The sequence below is a fragment of the Cetorhinus maximus genome, chromosome 9 (genome assembly GCF_964194155.1).
Source record: "Cetorhinus maximus chromosome 9, sCetMax3.hap1.1, whole genome shotgun sequence".
In the NCBI taxonomy this organism is placed as follows: Eukaryota; Metazoa; Chordata; class Chondrichthyes; order Lamniformes; family Cetorhinidae; genus Cetorhinus; species Cetorhinus maximus.
This window is the reverse complement of record NC_135887.1, coordinates 26,507,366-26,527,390: the sequence shown is the minus strand read 5'-3', so window position 1 is coordinate 26,527,390 and position 20,025 is coordinate 26,507,366. Positions and strand designations below refer to the sequence as shown.

General features: G+C 51.9%; 1 protein-coding gene across 1 annotated transcript in view; it reads right to left on the bottom strand.

The window, feature by feature from the left end:
- LOC144684508 (kinesin-like protein KIF12) overlaps nt 1-20,025 on the bottom strand; it is a 28,553-nt gene that overhangs the window by 4,479 nt on the left and 4,049 nt on the right. Inside the window, exons 3-14 of the mRNA XM_078548350.1 lie at nt 19,106-19,184; nt 18,871-18,992; nt 16,205-16,280; nt 13,529-13,663; nt 11,413-11,548; nt 9,135-9,226; nt 6,342-6,489; nt 6,084-6,199; nt 5,832-5,936; nt 5,093-5,240; nt 3,850-3,961; nt 489-596 (exon numbers count right to left, since the gene is read on the bottom strand). Of these exons, the coding sequence (XP_078404476.1) occupies nt 489-596; nt 3,850-3,961; nt 5,093-5,240; nt 5,832-5,936; nt 6,084-6,199; nt 6,342-6,489; nt 9,135-9,226; nt 11,413-11,548; nt 13,529-13,663; nt 16,205-16,280; nt 18,871-18,992; nt 19,106-19,184 (1,377 nt within the window). The remainder of the gene's footprint in view (nt 1-488; nt 597-3,849; nt 3,962-5,092; nt 5,241-5,831; nt 5,937-6,083; nt 6,200-6,341; nt 6,490-9,134; nt 9,227-11,412; nt 11,549-13,528; nt 13,664-16,204; nt 16,281-18,870; nt 18,993-19,105; nt 19,185-20,025) is intronic.

Below are 20,025 nucleotides of genomic sequence, written 5' to 3'. Positions count from 1 at the left end.
CTCCCAGTACTGACTCTCCGACAGTGTGGCGCTCCCTCAGCATGACCCTCCGACAGCGCGGCGCTCCCTCAGCACTGACCCTCTGACAGCGCGGCACTCCCTCAGCACTGACCCTCTGACAGCGCGGCGCTCCCTCAGCACTGACCCTCCGACAGTGCGGCGCTCCCTCAGCACTGACCCTCCGACAGTGCGGCGCTCCCTCAGCACTGACCCTCTGACAGTGCGGCCCTCCCTCAGCACCGTCCCTCCGACAGTGAGGCACTAGTGTCCACCTAGATTTTATGCTCGAGTGTCTGGCATGTGTCTTGAACCATTTCCCTTCTGAAGCTCACTGCTTCTCCTTCACAGCCCAATGTTTTGAGTTTGACAGCCTGTGAGGGATGGATGAGTGGGCCAGTCTGTGAGAGCGTGTTGCGGGCAAGTGTGTTAATCGATGAGTGATGAATTCATTTTCACCCCCGTTGGGAATCCAGCTGAGTCCCTCGTACCTCTCCAGCTCCTGCAGCTTCCATAATAGTTGCCTGTTCCTGTGCTGGGTGATCTGCTGTTCCTCTTGGCAATTCTTCATTCTCCTTAGCAGCTCCTTGTTCTGCTCCCTGAAACAAAACCGGACACTTAGAGCTGGAGGAATCAGGCGATGAGGGAGTACCAGTGAGGTCCAGCACTCACCTCTCCCCTGAGCTTAGTTGTTGCAAATAACAACAACAACTTATATTTATATATCACCTTTCAAGTAATAAAATGTCCCAAAATGCAAAAGACCGAGCCACAGGACGAGGTATTAGGGTAGGTGATCTTGGTCCAAGAGGCTGTTTTAAGGAGCGCCTTACAGGAGAAGACATAAGTAGAGAGATTTAAGAGAGAATTCCAGAGCTTAGGGCCTCAACAGTTGAGCATGGCTGTCAATGGTGGTGCGATGGAAAGCGGGGATTCTCAAGAAGCCAGAATTAGTGGATATCTGAAAGGTTTGTGGGGTTGGAGGTGATTACAGAGAAAGGAACGGGCTAGGCCATGGAGGAATTTGAAAACAAGGATGATGACTTTAAAATCAAGGCATTGCTGAACCAGGAGTCAGTATTGGCTGGAGAGCACAGGGAGTGAGGGATGAAGGAGACTTGGTGTGATTCAGGACAAGGGCAGCAGACTTTTGGATGATCTCAGGTTATAGAGGGTAGAATGTGGAAGATCAGGAGTGCATTGGAATAGTCAAGTCTAGAGGTAACAAAGGCACACGAACGGAAGAAGTAGGAGCAAGAGTAGCCCATTCAGCCCTTTGGACCAGCTTTGCCATTCAATCAATCTATAGCTGATCTTCTACCTCAACTTCACCATCTCCCCCTTTGAATGGATGAGGGTTTCAGCTACAGATGAACTGAGACAGGGATGAAGTTGGGAGACGTTACAGTGGTGGAAATGTGCAGTCTTACTGGTAGCGCAGATATGTGGCCAGAAGTTCATCTCGGGGTCAAATATAACACCAAAATTATGCTAGGTCTGGTTCAGCCTCAAGCAGTTGCCAGTGAGAGGGATGGAGTCAGCGACTAATGAACAGAGTTTGTGATGGGGGACCAAAGGCAATGACTTTAACTGGAGGAAATTTCTGCTCGTCCAGTACTGGATGTCAGATAAGCAGTCTGATAATTTAGAGACAGTGGAGGGATTGAGAGAGGTGGGGGTGAGGTCAAGCTGCGTATTGATACAGGTGAAAACTGATGATGTCACCGAGGAGCAGCATGTAGGTGAGAAATAGGCGGGGCCATGGATAGATCCTTGGGGTACCCTAGAGGTAACGGTGCAGGGACAGGAAGAGAAGCCATTACAAGTGACTCTCTGGCTATGGTTAGACAAGAATGGACCCAGGCGAGAGCAATCCCATCCAGCTGGACGATGGTGGAGAGGTGTTGGAGGAAGATGGTGTGGTGACTGTGTCAAAGGCTGCAGACCAGCCAAGAAGGACGAGGAGCAAAAATTTACCTTTGTCACAGTCACAAAGGATGTCATTTGTGACTTTGCTAAGAGCAGTTTCGGGACTGAGACAGGGTGGAAGCCTGATTGGAGCGATTAAACACGGAGTTCCAGGAATGTTGGGAATGGATTTGGGAGGTGACGACACTTTCAAGGACTGTGGCAGAAATGGAGCTGGGAGATGGGATGGGAGTTTGCAAGGACGATGGGGTCAAGTGTTGGTTTTTGAGCAGAGGGGTGATGACGACAGATTTAAAGGAGAGACGGACAACATCTGAAGAGAGAAACTCGTCACTAATATCGGGTAACGTGGGGAGCAGGAGAGGAAGTTGGGTGATCAGCAGTTTAGTGGGAATAGGATCAAGGGAACAGGAGGTGGCTCAGAGACGGCATGAGGGGAGATCAGAGAGAAACTAGAGAAAGATGTGAGCTCAGGGATAGTGCTGGGAGGAGAATGAAAGGGAGTTTGGTCAGGTGAGCTAATGAAAGGGAGAATACAAACATAGGAAAAGAAGCAGGAGTAGGCCATTCGGCCCCTTGAGCCTGCTGTGCCATTCAATAAGATCATGGCTGATCTGTTTGTTTTGAGTTCTACGTTCCCATCTACCCCCAATAACCTTTGATTCCCTTGTCTAACAAGAATCTATCTACCTCTGCCTTAAAAATATTCAATGACCCCGCCTCCACCACCTTCTGACGCAGAGAATTCCAAAGTTGCACAACCGTCAGAGAAAGAATTTCTCCTCATCTCTGTCCTAAAAGGGCAACCCCTAATTTTAAAACAGTGCCCCCTAGTTCTGGACTCACCCACAAGAGGAAACATCATTTCCACGTCTACCTTCTCGAGACTGTTCAGGATCTTATATTCTTCAGTCAAAACACCCCTCACTCTTCTAAACTCCAGTGGAAACAAGCCTGGTCTGCCCAGCCTATCCTCATAAGACAACACACCCATTCCAGGTATCAATCTAGTAAACGTCCTTTAACCGCCTCCAATGCATTTACATCCTTCCTTGATTAAGGAGACCAAAACTGCACACAGTATTGGAGATGCAGTCTCACCTGTATAACTGAAGCATAACATCCTTACTTTTATAAAAGCAAAATACTACGGATGCTGGAAATCTGAAATGAAAACAGAAAACGCTGGAAAAACTCAGCAGGTCTGACAGCATCTGTGGAGAGAGAAACAGAGTTAACGTTTCGAGTCCGTATGACCCTTCTTCAGAGCCTTACTTTTATGTTCAATTCCTCTCATAATCCTCTCATAATAAAGATAGCATTCCATTAGCCGCCATGATTACTTGCAGCACCTGCGTACTAACTTTTTTGTGACTCGTGTACTGGAGCACCTAGATCCCTTTCCACTTCAGAATTCTGCAGTCGTTCTCCATTTAAGTAATATTCTGCTTTTTCCCACATTATACTCCATCTGCCAGATTTTTGCCCCTCACTCAACTTATCTATATCTGTCTCCAAACTCCTTATGTCCTCTTCACAACATACTTTCCTACCTATCTTTGTGTCATCTGCAATTTAACTACCATGTCTTCACTGCCCTCATCTAAGTCATTGATGTAAATCGTATGAAGTTGGGGCCCCAGCACAGACCCCTGTGGATGGAAGCAGCAGAGGCAGCTGATTGTCACTAAGATCGAGACAGTCCAAAGAAATCCATGAGCTCCTTGCGCTTGGATTAATCCATCCCAATTATCATTGAATCATACAGCTCAGGTGGAGGCCACTTGGCCCATCGTGCCTGTGCTAGATCTTTGAAAGAATATGCAATAAGTCCAAATTCTCTGCTCGTATAAAGCTGGATGGACATCCTTCGGGGTGCTTCCCTCTCCAATGCTGCACAATTCACATTCTTGTTTTACAAACCTCAGGCTCTCATTCTCCCACAGAAATTCCTGCAGCATCCAGTACAGAGAGTCTTCTGATGACGGCAGTAGAGAAAAACCCCTTCTCTCCCCGGTTTCTGTTACAGTCAAATCTATAAGAAAAACTCAGCAATTTTACATAATGTAAACAAGCTATAAACAGAGTAAAGCTCCCTCTACACTGTCCCCATCAAACACTCCCAGGACAGGTACAGTACGGGGTTAGATACAGAGTAAAGCTCCCTCTACACTGTCCCCATCAAACACACCCAGGACAGGTACAGCACAGGGTTAGACACAGAGTAAAGCTCCCTCTACACTGTCCCCATCAAACACTCCCAGGACAGGTACAGCACGGGGTTAGATACAGAGTAAAGCTCCCTCTACACTGTCCCCATCAAACACTCCCAGGACAGGTACAGTACGGGGTTAGATACATAGTAAAGCTCCCTCTACACTGTCCCCATCAAACACTCCCAGGACAGGTACAGCATGGGGTTAGATACATAGTAAAGCTCCCTCTGCACTGTCCCCATTAAACATTCCCAGGGCAGGTACAACACAGGGTTAGATACAGAGTAAAGCTCCCTCTACACTGTCCCCATTAAACATTCCCAGGGCAGGTACAGCACAGGGTTAGATACAGAGTAAAGCTCCCTCTACACCGTCCCCATCAAACGCTCCCAGGGCAGGTACAGCACGGGGTTAGATACAGAGTAAAGCTCCCTCTACACTGTCCCCATCAAACACTCCCAGGACAGGTACAGCACGGGGTTAGATACAGAGTAAAGCTCCCTCTACACTGTCCCCATCAAACGCTCCCAGGACAGGTACAGCACGGGGTTAGATACAGAGTAAAGCTCCCTCTACACTGTCCCCATCAAACACTCCCAGGACAGGTACAACACAGAGTTAGGTACATAGTAAAGCTCCCTCTACACTGTCCCCATCAAACACTCCCAGGACAGGTACAACACAGAGTTAGGTACATAGTAAAGCTCCCTCTACGCTGTCCTGTCACCAATTAATATTTGCTGTGATAGTGTAGAAATTCTGCTACTGAACTTGCAATTATGACTCACTATGGTAAATTATGAAACAGAATTCTGTAAATTATCTCAATTGTGCAGTGGCCCCAGGGAATAAAAACATTGAGGACCCGGCAATCCGCAGGTCTGGTGCCGAATGCAGCTGCTTTAACATTAATCACTCTCAGCCTGTAGGTTTTGCTGAATCTCACTCACTGTTTGTGGATTGATGGAGTCTTGTGTTGTGTCCTGGACACGCAGTGCCGGGTGACAGAAGCTGGAAGGGCCGCCACAGGAATGCATTCTCTGCACAGAGCTCTTTGGCGTCTTGCTGCAAGCTTCTAATCACTTTATCCTTTGCATCCTGTCACCACAAAAGCTCAGAGTTCATTTCTTTCCTCCCCTTAAGGTGCTGATTTCACTATGATAAATGTACCCTCTGAAACATCAGTGATCGGCTTCCCTTCTGTGAGTGTCAGACACGAACATTTGAATGTTGGGAGGTCCTAAGCGGAGTCAGACGTGCAGACCCCAGCTCTGTCCACCGATTAGGAACAGGATTCTGGCTGAATGTGAAGGTCACTGAAGCCAATGTAACTCCATCTCTCACCTCAGCTGATTGAGCCAAACCAGTCAAGCCCCTGTTCTAGGTGGTTCAGATAGTGACTGACACAGTTTTTACATTCAGTCTCCTGCTTGTTAGACTGAGTGAAGACAGCATCAGATACACGTGTGTTCATCTTACATCACTGCCACATGGTTTCCTTCTGGGTCTAAATGACTACACACAACTTATTAGAGGCCAGCACAGACACGATGGGCTGAATGGCCTCTTTCTGTGCCATAACTTTTCTATAGTTCTCATCCCAGAGCAGCTGGTGGCTCCGCCTTCCACACCTGGGCTGCTGTCCATGTGCCCTCCCCCCGCCAGACCGATATCTAAAGCTGTATTTACCATGCACACTGCAGGCTTGTTCCTTATCTTCCGAGCCCTACTTGCAAATCGCAATGTGTTCATGGTGTCCATGAGGCTGAGAGGTGAGGGAGAGACACAAGCAATCTATAATTGAACAGGAAACAGAGTTATTTCATTGTTGGGGAGGGAGTGCCAGAGTCAAAGGCAGAGAGAGGGAGAAACAGAGGTGCAGCAAGTTCCTGTGTAACAGTGAGTGTTAGAACTGGAGACCAGGTCAAAAGAGATTTTTACCATTAAACAGACTCCGTTGCCCCCTAGGCAGTCTGCCAGCAGTTTGGTGAGTTTGCTGTCTCTGTAGGGGATGTGATTGTTCCTCTTGGGATCGACCAGTGCCATGATGCAATTCCCTGTGGAACAGGGAGACCAGTTCAATATTAACCCATTCTGTACTTAGCACATTGAGTCTTTCGAACCTGATGTTAGAGGTTTGCTTAAATAGGCAAAGTTAAGTGCATCCCTATGTGTAGGTGGCACTGCTCATGTTCTTACCCAGTGCTAGCAGACTGCGGTTGATGGCCGTTGCTTCCATAAGCGTTTTGTCTGATGCTCCTGTCTCTTTAACCCTTTCACTGCCAGCCAGGTCGACAAATCGCAGCTTTCCCCATTTGGAGGAGTTGGAGCCGTTTCTGGGATCCACCTGCACAGAATCCCACTGATTCAATACTGGATCTGTCTGTCAATCGGGCATTGTGCACTCCACTGGCACCAGGTCCACCAGAGACACAGACATCATTGGTGGTTACCCCCAGCCCAGCCCCTTCCCGACCTCACCCAGGACCCTCATCGACCCCCGACACCGATCCCCGTCCCGACCCCCAACCCTCACCGACCCCCGACACCGATCCCCGTCCCGACCCCCCACACCGACCCCCGTCCCAACCCCCCACACCGACCCCCCTCCCAACCCCCCACACCGACCCCCGTCCCAACCCCCTACACCGACCCCCGTTCCAACCCCCCCACACCGACCCCTGCCCTGACCCCCCCAACACTGACCCCCGTCCCAACCCCCCACACCGACCCCCGTTCCAACCCCCCCACACCGACCCCCCCAACACTGACCCCCGTCCCGACCCCCCACACCGACCCCCCATGCCAACCCCTGCCCTGACCCCCCCCCACACTGACCTCCATCCCGACCCCCCACACCGACCCCCCATGCCAACCCCTGTCCCGACCCCCCACACTGACCCCCGTCCCGACCCCCCACACCGACCCCCCATGCCAACCCCTGTCCCGACCCCCCACACTGACCCCCGTCCCGACCCCCTACACTGACCCCCCACACCAACCCCTATCCTGAGCACTCATGTCTCTCTCACTCCTTGTATATTTGGGGCAAATGTCTGGGAACATTGGACTTAGGAGCAGGCATAGGCCATTCAGCCCTTTGAAGCTGCTCTGCCATTCAATAAGATCATGGTTGATCTGGTTGTTGTCTCAACTCCACTTTGCCATCTTTCACCTCAACTCCCTGCCTCCACTTTGTACTATAAGAGTTAATGCTAAATATGTAAATAGACAGTCTTCATCATTAGTGATGTAAGACCACATGACAACAGAGTATGCTGAGAGATGGTACTATGTGAAGCCTTGTGCTAAGCCTGTACTGTACAGTTAGTAGAATGTTCAATAAAAGGTAAAGTTGACCAACAGCCTTGCCTCCAGCAGCCTCTATCAAACCTGACCAAGGATAACCTCATCTAAGATGCCCAACGATGATAACAGAATCTTCAGAAGTGCAATTTGAAATGAATTTTTTATGCTTTGAAGCATAAACTTTGCTTCAAAGCATTATCACAGATAGTGCTAAATATGAAAAGACACTGAAGGTCTTGGTACCCTGGCCAGATAAACACATAGTTAGTGTTGCTGCTTTCCATACTGGGTTCACTTAGACTGATTTCATGGGGCGGGGAGGTGCAAAAAGAAACAGGAATGAGTGAAAATATGTGGCAGCAAAATAAAGCTCATTGCGGTAGATGTTGTAAGATTCCCATTCTGTTTGTCTCGGTTAAAATGGGCAGCAGTATTCATTCAATGATTGACTTTCAATCATATTAGACGCAGCACTGTCTGATCGATCTCTGAGCAAGGTTTGTTGCTGTTGCTGCACATGTGTCACAGGCGTTGCAGCCTCTGCAGTTACCGGAGCAACATGTTAACTCTTCCTGACTCTCACAGGAACATCTGCTACTCTCACTATTTCACTGCACCCCCCACTGCGTTCCCCACCCCCCAACTCTGCACACCAACACCCTCATACCCTAATTCTCTGATATCCCAGCCCCGCCCCCACTGCCTATTCTTCAGGTGCAAGTCTCTGCTGGCTATTTGACAATCAGAAGCATCACAGCCAAAGTTGGTCCTCATCAGGCTTAACACACTGACTCAGCCTTCAGGGATGGTGGAGAGTGTTGAGAGTCAGGGTCACTCCACTAATCACTGCTCCCTCATTACTTCCTCCTTTAAAGAGGCCCCTGTAATGATACCTTGACTGTTGTAACTGCAGGGGGACAGTCATGGAGCAGGACACAGCAGCCAGACTGGTGAGGAGCAGTTTTGGGGAATTGCCAGTTAGGGAACGGACGGAGTGCGGTTGGGAAAGGTCTCCCTAGCCCTCAGCACAGACGGAGAGAGAGAGACTAGCCCTTTATTACTACAAGATGGTGACTAAGTTCAGAAAGTCCTGGGCTATGAGTGTCTGAACTTACTGAGGGGAGGGCAGTGAACCTCACTTGCAACACTTCCCCACTCCACTCCTCCCCTCCCCATCCCTCCCTTTCCCACTCCTCCCCTCCCCAACCCTCCCTTTTCCACTCCTCCCCTCCCCATCCCTCCCTATCCCACTCCTCCCCTCCCCAACCCTCTCTATCCCACTCCTCCCCTCTCCATCCCTCCCTATCGCACTCCTCCACTCCCCATCCCTCCCTATCCCACTCCTCCCCTCCCTATCCCACTCCTCCCCCTCCATCCCTCCCTATCCCATTCTTCCCCTCCCTATCCCACACCTCCCCTCCCCAACCCTCCCTATCCCACTCCTCCCTATCCCCATCCCTCCCTATCCCACTCCTCCCCTCCCCATCCCTCCCTATCCCACTCCACCCCTCCCCTCCCTATCCCACTCCACCCCTCTCCATCCCTCCCTATCCCATTCTTCCCCTCCCTATCCCACTCCTCCCCTCCCCATCCCTCCCTATCCCACTCTTCCTCTCTCCATCCCTCCCCACTCCACCCCTGCCCTCCCCACTCCACCCCTGCCCTTCCCACCCCACTCCTCACCGGCCCAATCCCGATTTCGACAGTCAGGATGCAGTGACTCCGGCTGGACTCACTGTTCAGGCAGTGAGCTGAGGTTTGTCTGTTTCTCATCCCTGAGAACAAAAACACAGGTAGGTCTCGTTAATATCAGAGCAACTTCAACATAAAGCCTCAGTCCCAGTGTTCAGAGTGTCCATGCTCCCAGCACAGAGCTCAGAATAAAGAGCAAGGCAGTGGGATCAGTTTTTATTTAACCATTCCGAGGATGTAGGCTTCGCTGGCTGGAGTTGCATTTATTGCCCATCCCTAGTTGCCCTTAAGAAGGTGGTGATGAGCTGCCTTCTTGAACCGCTGCAGTCCATGTGGTGTAGGTACACCCACAGTGCTGTTAGAGAGGGAGTTCCAGGATTTTGACCCAGCGACAGTGAAGGAATGGCGATATATTTCCAAGTCAGGATGGTTAGTGACTTGGAGGGGAACTTCCAGGTGGTGGTGTTCCCATCTATCTGCTTCCCTTGTCCTTCTAGATGGTAGTGGTCCTGGGTTTGGAAGGTTTCTACAGTACATCTTGTAAATGGTACACACTGCCGCTACTATGCGTTGGTGGTGGAGGGAGTGAATGTTTTTGGATGGGGTGCCAATCAAGTGGGCTGCTTTGTCCTGGACAGTGTTGAACTTCTTGAGTGTTGTGGGAGCTGCACTCAACCAGGCAAGTGGGGAGTATTCCATCACACTCCTGACTTGTACCTTGTAGATGGTGGACAGGCTTTGGGGAGTCAGGAGGTGAGTTACTCACTGCAGGATTCCTAGCCTCTGTCCTGCTCTTGTAGCCACAGTATTTATATGACTAGTCCAGTTCAGTTTCTGGTCAATGGTAACCCCCAGGATGTTGTTAGTGGGGGATTCAGTGATGGTAATGCCGTTGAACATCAAGGGCGATGGTTAGATTCTCTTGGAGATGGTCATTTCTTGGCACTTGTGTGGCGTGAATGTTACTTGTCACTTATCAGCTGAAGTTAGGGATTAACACAGAACTATGGAGAGAAATCAAGGCTGTGGTCTTAGTTTCGGATTCATACAGGGGAATGGGGAGAAAGTGGGACAGTGGGATTAGTTTGGGACTTTTATAGGGCTATTAGGAGAGAGCAGAGCAGTGGGATTAGATTGAGATTGATACAGAGTTATGGAGAGAGAGTAGGACAGTAGGATTATTTTGGGATTGATACAAGGCTATGGGGAGAGCAGGGTAGTGGGATTAGTTTGGGATTCATACAGGGCTATGGGGAGAGAGCAGGGCAGCGGGATTAGTTTGGGATTGATTAAGAATCATGGAGAGAGAGTGGGGAAGTAGGATAATTTGGATTGATATAGGGAGATAGCAGGGGAGTGGGATTAGTTCGGGATTGATACAGGGCTAATGGGAGAGAGTGGGGCAGTGGGATTAGTTTGGTAATGATACAGGGCTATGGGGAGAGAGTGGGGTAGGGGGATTAGTTTGAGATTCATACAGGACTATGGGGAGAGAGCAGGGCCGTGGGATTAGTTTGGGATTGATGCAGGGCGATGGGGAGAGAGTTGGGCAGTGGGGTTAGTTCAAGATTTATACAGAGCTATGGAGTGAGAGCAGGACAGTGGGATTAAATTAGGATTGATACAGGACTATGGGGAGCGAGAGGGGCCAGTGGGATTAGTTTGGGATAGATATAGCATGAAGGGGAGAGAGCGGGACAGTCAGATTAGTTTGGATTGATACAGGGTATGGGGAGAGAGTGGGTCAGTGGGATTAGTTTGGGATCGATTAAGGATAATGGGGAGAGAGTTGAGAAGTAGGATCATTTGGATTGATACAGGGATATGGGGAGATAGCAGGAGAGTGAGATTAGTTTGGGATTGATACAGGGCTAATGTGAGAGAGTGGGGCAGTGGGATTGGTTTGGAATTGATACAGGGTTATGGAGAGTGTGACAGTGGGATTAGTTTTGGATTGGTATAGGGCTATGGGGTGAGAGTGGATCAGTGGGATTAGTTTGGGATTGGTATAGGGCTATGGGGTGAGGGTGGGTCAGTGGGATTAGTTTGGGATTGGTATAGGGCTATGGGGTGAGAGCAGGTCAGTGGGATTAGTTTGGGATTGGTATAGGGCTATGGGGTAAGAGCGGGTCAATGGGATTAGTTTGGGATTGATGCAGGGCTATGGGGAGAGACTGGGGCAGTGGAATTAGTTTGTTCTGTAGAATGGTGGTCCAGAGGTCTATCTCAATGGATTCTTTGTCACAATGATATACGACACACAGATCACCTTCTCCAATGACAGCCAGGATTCCATCAAGATTATCAAACTTCACAGTGCGAAGATTTTCCACATGGAACCCCCTGTCTTTACGCCAGCGGAGAGGAAGTGAGTCAGGGATCTGAGGGTTCAGAAGGTCATGGACCTAGTCAAAGTTAAAACAGGAAATGTTATAAATCGACACCACCTCAAACAATGCCAGAGAAGCACAGAAGTTCAGAAGCAGAAAACGCAGATTTCAAAGATCAAACTCCCTCCCAGAACTGACCACGTTCTCTTCCTATCCAATGTCAGAATTTCCTGTTTCACATTTTGCCAAATACACTGGAAATCTACTCATCCCATGAAGGTGCTGACTCTCATTGGGGGACAGTTCCTGAAGGTGCTGACTCTCACTGGGGGACAGTTCCTGAAGGTGCTGACTCTCACTGGGAGACAGTTCCTGAAGGTGCTGACTCTCACTGGGAGACAGTTCCTGAAGGTGCTGACTCTCACTGGGGGGCAGTTCCTGAAGGTGCTGACTCTCACTGGGGGGCAGTTCCTGAAGGTGCTGACTCTCACTGGGGGGGCAGTTCCTGAAGGTGCTGACTCTCACTGGGGGAAAATTCATGAAGGTGCTGACTCTCACTGGGGGACAGTTCCTGAAGGTGCTGACTCTCACTGGGGGACAGTTCCTGAAGGTGCTGACTCTCACTGGGGGACAGTTCCTGAAGGTGCTGACTCTCTCTGGGGGACAGTTCCTGAAGGTGCTGACACTCACTGGGGGGCAGTTCCTGAAAGTGCTGACTCTCACTGGGGGACAGTCCCTGAAGGTGCTGACTCTCACTGGGGGACAGTCCCTGAAGGTGCTGACTCTCACTGGGGGACAGTTCCTGAAGGTGCTGACTCTCACTGGGGGACAGTTCCTGAAGGTGCTGACTCTCACTGGGGGACAGTTCCTGAAGGTGCTGACTCTCACTGGGGGGCAGTTCCTGAAGGTGCTGACTCTCACTGGGGGACAGTTCCTGAAGGTGCTGACTCTCACTGGGGGTCAGTTCCTGAAGGTGCTGACTCTCACTGGGGGGCAGTTCCTGAAGGTGCTGACTCTCACTGGGGGACAGTTCCTGAAGGTGCTGACTCTCACTGGGGGACAGTTCCTGAAGGTGCTGACTCTCACTGGGGGGCAGTTCCTGAAGGTGCGGACTCTCACTGGGGGGCAGTTCCTGAAGGTGCTGACTCTCACTGGGGGATAGTTCCTGAAGGTGCTGACTCTCACTGGGGGACAGTTCCTGAAGGTGCTGACTCTCACTAGGGGGCAGTTCCTGAAGGTGCTGACTCTCACTGGGGGACAGTTCCTGAAGGTGCTGACTCTCACTGGGGGACAGTTCCTGAAGGTGCTGACTCTCACTGGGGGACAGTTCCTGAAGGTGCTGACTCTCACTGGGGGGCAGTTCCTGAAGGTGCTCACTCTCACTGGGGGACAGTTCCTGAAGGTGCTGACTCTCACTGGGGGGCAGTTCCTGAAGGTGTGGACTCTCACTGGGGGGCAGTTCCTGAAGGTGCTGACTCTCACTGGGGGGCAGTTCCTGAAGGTGCTCACTCTCACTGGGGGTCAGTTCCTGAAGGTGCTGACTCTCACTGGGGGGCAGTTCCTGAAGGTGCTGACTCTCACTGGGGGACAGTTCCTGAAGGTGCTGACTCTCACTGGGGGGCAGTTCCTGAAGGTGCTGACTCTCACTGGGTGACAGTTACTACAGACAGTGACTCTCACAGCTAGTTGTTGTTCATGTGAGTCGGGATAATGTGTGCTGGGAAGCTATTGTACCACAGGGGAATGGCAGATGATTCCAGACAGCGTCACTGGGGACTGAGAACGTGGGCTGACATTTACAATTCAACTGAGGCCAAATCGAGCTTCACTGCTGCTAAGCCTGGGAACACAGAGTACCCTAACACCATGCATGAACAGGGTTCGAGTGATCCAGTGACTGTGAACTTGCCCGTGATTTGGCAGACTGATTGCACACACAATGATTCACTGAAGCAATGTAATATCTGCCTCTCCTTGGTTATGGGGAGGTGGGGGTATTAATGCAGCCCTCCCACAACCTCGTTGCGTGCATCTCCCTGCTTTTCAGTCAGATACCTGCTCGTTGTGAATCTCCAGGTATGAGGCACTCAGTGTGAATGCCTGTTCCTTATTACTGATCTCCTCTAGCAGTCTTGTGACAGATCGATGCATCAGGCCGTACAGCCCCGGGTCCTGTGTACGGCCATCAAACTGTGGCAGGAGAAAAGAGACACAGAACACAAGGAAAGGTATAGCATGATCTCACAATGTTGGAAACGCAGGACAGTCCCACACACGCTGAGAAACACAGGACAGTCCCACACACGCTGAGAAACACAGGACAGTCCCATACACGCTGAGAAACACAGGACAGTCCCACGCACGCTGAGAAACACAGGACAGTCCCACACACGCTGAGAAACACAGGACAGTCCCACACACGCTGAGAAACACAGGACAGTCCCACACACGCTGAAAAAACACAGGACAGTCCCACACATGCTGAGAAACACAGGACAGTCCCACACACGCTGAGAAACACAGGACAGTCCCACACACACTGAGAAACACAGGAAAGTCCCACACACGCTAAGAAACACAGGACAGCCCCACACATGCTGAGAAACACAGGACAGCCCCACACATGCTGAGAAACACAGGACAGTCACACACACGCTGAGAAACACAGGACAGCCCCACACATGCTGAGAAACACAGGACACTCACCATCCTGACTTGGAAATTTATCGCCGTTCCTTCACTGTCGCTAGGTCAAAATCCTGGAACTCCCTCCCTACCGGCACTGTGGGTGTACCTACACCACATGGACTGCAGCGATTCAAGAAGGAAGCTCATCACCACCTTCTCAAAGGCAACTAGGGATGGGCAATAAATGCTGGTTCAGCCAGCGATGCCCACAGCCCATGAATGAATAAAAATAAACACAGGACAGTCCCACATGCTGAGAAACACAAGAGAGTACCACACTGTAAGAAACATAGGACAGTCCCACACAGTGAGAATAACAGGACAGTCCCACACAGTGAGAATAACAGGACAGTCCCACACAGTGAGAATAACAGGACAGTCCCACACAGTGAGAATAACAGGACAGTCCCACACAGTGAGAATAACAGGTCAGTCCTACACAGTGAGAATAACAAGACAGTCCCACACAGTGAGAATAACAGGACAGTTGCACATACACTGAAAAACACAGGACAGTCCCACACACACTGAGAAACACAGGACAGTTGCACAAACACAGAGAAACACGGGGCAGTCCCACACAGTGAGAAACAAAGGGCAGTCCCACACATGCTGAGAAACAGAGGACAGTCCGTACATATACAGGACAGTCGCGCGCACACACATGGAGAAACACAGGCCAGTGCCACACATGCTGAGAAACAGAGGACAGTCCGTACATATACAGGACAGTCACGCACACACATTGAGAAACACAGGCCAGTGCCACACAGTGAGAAACAAAGGGCAGTCCCACATGTTGAGAAACACAGGACAGTCCCACACATGCTGAGAAACAGAGGACAGTCCGTACATAATGAGAAATACAGGACAGTCGCGCGCACACATTGAGAAACACAGGGCAGTCCCACACAGTGAGAAACACAGGGCAGTTCTAAAAGCTGAGAAACACAGGATAGTCGCACATGCTGAGAAACACAGGACAGTCGCACGCACACTGGAAAACACAGGACAGTCCACATACGCTGGAAAACACAGATATACATAACACAATTTTCCTGTTATTCTCCCCTGAAAGCATTGTTTCTCTCTCCCTGAAGGTGCTGACTCTCTCCCTCCCCTGAAGATGCTGACTCTCTCTCTCCCTCCCCTGAAGATGCTGACTCTCCCCTCCTCCCCTGAATGTGCTGACTCTCTCTCCCCCTCCCATGAAGGTGCTGACTCTCTCTCCCCCTCCCCTGAAGGTGCTGACTCTCTCTCCCCCTCCCCTGAAGGTGCTGACTCTCTCTCCCCCTCCCCTGAAGGTGCTGACTCTCTCTCCCCCTCCCCTGAAGGTGCTGACTCTCTCTCCCCCTCCCCTGAAGGTGCTGACTCTCTCTCCCCCTCCCCTGAAGGTGCTGACTCTCTCTCCCCCTCCCCTGAAGGTGCTGACTCTCTCTCCCCCTCCCCTGAAGGTGCTGACTCTCTCTCCCCCTCCCCTGAAGGTGCTGACTCTCTCTCCCCCTCCCCTGAAGGTGCTGACTCTCTCTCCCCCTCCCATGAAGGTGCTGACTCTCTCTCCCCCCCTCCCCTGAAGGTGCTGACTCTCTCTCCCCCTCCCATGAAGGTGCTGACTCTCTCTCCCCCTCCCCTGAAGGTGCTGACTCTCTCTCCCCCTCCCCTGAAGGTGCTGACTCTCTCCCCCCCTCCCCTGAAGGTGCTGACTCTCTCTCCCCCTCCCCTGAAGGTGCTGACTCTCTCTCCCCCTCCCCTGAAGGTGCTGACTCTCTCTCCCCCTCCCCTGAAGGTGCTGACTCTCTCTCCCCCTCCCCTGAAGGTGCTGACTCTCTCTCCCCCTCCTCTTTGTCACAGATGAGAGGCAGGAGTTAGGATGATATTGTGATCATGAACTTGGTGTGGTTCCAGTCACTAAAGGGTTAATGTGCTGTGTGTGTCTCTCTATCTGATGGTGTTGTTAGGTGAGTGTTATGTTTTATTCAGAATGCAGTGGCACTGGACTGTAACAGCTGTTAGTCAATAAGTTACAGACTGTGACTCACTCACCGGTGGGACTGAACCTGCCATTGTGAAAGTCTTTCCAGATCCCGTCGGTCCAAAAGCAAACACAGTGCAGGCAGACCTGGGGAATGTTGAAGGGGTTAAGAAGCAGTTCAACAGGGCCATTTTGAGCATTCCTCAGCTGCTCAAGGTGAGAGGGTTAATGGTCCTGATCAGCCAAGTTTCAAAACAGTTCTTTATACACAGCTGCTGAGAACTCCCCCTCAGCAGCTTTTGCTCATTAAACAATCTGTGTTTAACTGATCCTCAATCTCACCCAGGGGTGACCCCCCAGGGGTGTTATTGAAAAGCCTGCAGTGTGACTCATTGCAGGAAAGAATCCACAGCCCAGGGCAAAGGCAGAATGGCCTCAGTCAGGATTGTGACCAGCAGCCACCAGCTGCCCAATGGGATTTGCTCAGGGGGTTTGGTCCTTGTCTAGAATATCAGACAGACCCATGCTAAAGCTGGCATCGCCCAGAGGCCTGCCATGTTCAAGTTCCGATCCCTCACCACAACTGAGATATTTGGCTGCAGGTGGCATCACAGCACAGCCCTCCGTGAAAATATCAAAATGACGACACAGTAACAGGCCATTCAGCCCTACCAATCTATTTAATCATTTGTGCTCCATGAGGGCAAATAGTACCCCAAGTAAATAAACACCCTCTGTCCCGCAGAGAGTGACACCCAGTCCCCCAGACAGTGACACCCTGTCCCCCAGAGAGTGACACCCAGTCCCCCAGACAGTGACACCCAGTCCCCCAGACAGTGACACCCAGTCCCCCAGACAGTGACACCCTGTCCTCCAGAGAGTGACAACCAGTCCCCCAGACAGTGACACCCAGTCCCCCAGACAGTGACACCCTGTCCCCCAGAGAGTGACACCCAGTCCCCCAGAGAGTGACACCCTGTCCTCCAGAGAGTGATACCCTGTCCTCCAGAGAGTGACACCCAGTCCCACAGAGAGTGACACCCTGTCCCCCAAAGAGTGACACCCAGTCCCCCAGAGAGTGACACCCAGTCCTCCGGAGAGTAACACCCTGTCCCCCAGAGAGTGACACCCTGTCCTCCAGAGAATGACACCCAGTCCCCCAGAGAGTGACACACAGTCCTCCAGAGAATGACACCCAGTGCCCCAGAGGGTGACACCCAGTGCCCCAGAGGGTGACACCAAGTCCCCTGGAGAGTGACATCCTGTCCCCCAGAGAGTGACACCCAGTCCCCCAGAGAGTGACACCCAGTCCCCCAGAGAGTGACACCCAGTCCCCCAAAGGGTGATACCCTGTCCCCCAGAGAGTGACACCCTGTCCCCCAGAGAGTGACATCCTCTCCCCCAGAGAGTGACACCAAGTCCCCCGGAGAGTGACATCCTGTCCCCCAGAGAGTGACACCCTGTCCCCCGGAGAGTGACACCCTGTCCCCTAGAGAGTGACATCCTGTCCCCCAGAGAGTGACACCCAGTCCCCTGGAGAGTGACACCCAGTCGCCTGGAGAGTGACACCCTGTCTTTCAGAGAGTGACACCCTGTCCCCCAGAGAATAACATCCTGTCCACCAGAGAGTGATACCCTGTCCTCCAGAGAATGACACCCAGTCCCACATGGAGTGACACCCAGTCCCACAGAGAGTGACACCCAGTCCCCTGGAGAGTGATACCCTGTCCCCCAGAGAGTGACATCCTGTCCCCCAGAAAGTGACACCCTGTCCCCCAGAGAGTGACAGCCAGTCCCCCGGAGAGTGACACCCAGTCCCCTGGAGAGTGACACCCTGTTCCCCAGTGAGTGACACCCAGTCCTCCGGAGAGTGACACCCAGTCCTCCGGAGAGTGACACCCTGTCCCCCGGAGAGTGACACCCAGTCCTCCGGAGAGTGACACCCTGTGCCCCAGAGATTTACACCCAGTCCCTTGGAGAGTGACACACTGTCCCCCTGAGAGTGACACACAGTCCTGCAGAGAGTGACACCCCATCCCCCAGAGAGTGTCACCCAGTCCCCCGGAGAGTGAAATCCTGTCCCCCAGAGAGTGTCATCCAGTCCCCCAGAGAGTGAAACCCTGTCCCCCAGAGAGTGACACCCAGTACCCCAGAGAGTGACACCCAGTACCCCAGAGAGTGAAACCCTGTCCCCCAGAGAGTGACACCGGGCCCCCGGTAAGTGACACCGAGTCCACCAGAGAGTCACACCCACTGCCCCGGTGAGTGACACCCAGTCCCCCTGAGAGGGATAACCAGTCCTCCAGAGAGTGACACCCAGTCCCCCGGTGAGAGACACACAGTCCCCCTGAGAGTGACACCCTGTCCCCCAGTGACACCCAGTCCCCCGGAGAGTGACACCCAGTCCCCCGGAGAGAGACACACAGTCCCCCAGAGAGTGACACCCAGTCCCCCGGAGAGTGACACCCAGTCCCCCGGAGAGTGATACCCAGTCCCCCGGAGAGTGACAGACTGTCCCCCAGAGAGTGATACCCTGTCCCACGGTGACTGACACTCTGTTCCCCAGATAGTGATGCCCTGTCCCCCAGAGAGTGACACCCAGTGCCCCTGAGAGTGACAGCCAGTCCCCCGGAGAGTGACACCCAGTCCCCCAGAGAGTGACACCCAGTCCCCTGGTGGGTGACACCCTGTTACCCCCGGCCCGCCACCCCGCACCAAGTGAAAGACACCCTGTTACCCGGTCACTGCCTGGCTTATCAGTTGCTCCACTGAGCAGCCGTTGTAAACCTCCTGCTGGGTCATTTCTGGACCAAACGTTGAGCTGAACGAGAAGATTCTGTCTCTGGCTCCACATTGAACCTAGGAAGAAAAGGCGACAATCACTGGTCAGTCTCAGGCGCCAGCTCAGGACAATGACTGCTGGACACCTGTCACTCTCCCTGGGCGAGCTGCTATTCCTCCCCGTGACTCACCAACACAGTGTCCGGTTCTGGACAGTGGACCACCAACTGGCTTCCTTGCTCCAGTTCCAAACGGTTTAAAGGTCGCACCCTGTTAAAGAACAGAAAATGTTTCCTGATGTTAGTTTCCTGTGATCTTCTCATCTCTCTGCAGCTTCTGGTTACTGCAGGACTACAGGAGGGGAGGACAAGCACTTGGTCAAGACAGCACTGATGACCTGTGACCCACACCACGGGACATGAAGCAGTGTCTACATCTATCCCTGCCTAAAGACCCTGTCCCGCCCCCATCCAGACCTCTGTCTGACCCTGGACATTGCTCTGGACACTGAGACTGACCCTGGCCATCTATCCAGAATAAGCGCTGTCTGCTTTTCGTGTTTTCTGCAGATAGGCCACTAAACCATCAAACAGCTCCCAGCGAAGCTGAGCAAACTCAGTACAACCAAGAAACAAACCAGCGACTGAAGGATAGGGTAAATTAATTTCTCACTGGATGTCCATGTGCCAACTAAACCAGTGTAAGAGTTAGGCAACGGCTAAAAGGAGATATAGAAATATTTGGTACTGGTGGGGACAATCTGTCAGTGTATAACACTGGGATACAGTACTGGTGGGGGCAGGTCTGTCGCTGTATAACACTGGGATACAGTACTGGTGGGGGCAGGTCTGTCGCTGTATAACACTGGGGTACAGTACTGGTGGGGGCAGGTCTGTCACTGTATAACACCGGGGTACAGTACTGGTGGGGAGAGGTCTCACTGCATACCATTGGGGTACAGTACTGGTGGAGGCAGGTCTGTGACTGTATAACACTGGGGTACAGTACTGGTGGGGACAGGTCTGTCACTGTATAACACTGGGGCACAGTACTGGTGGGGACAGGTCTGTCATTGTATAACACTGCGATACAGTCATGGTGGGGACAGGTA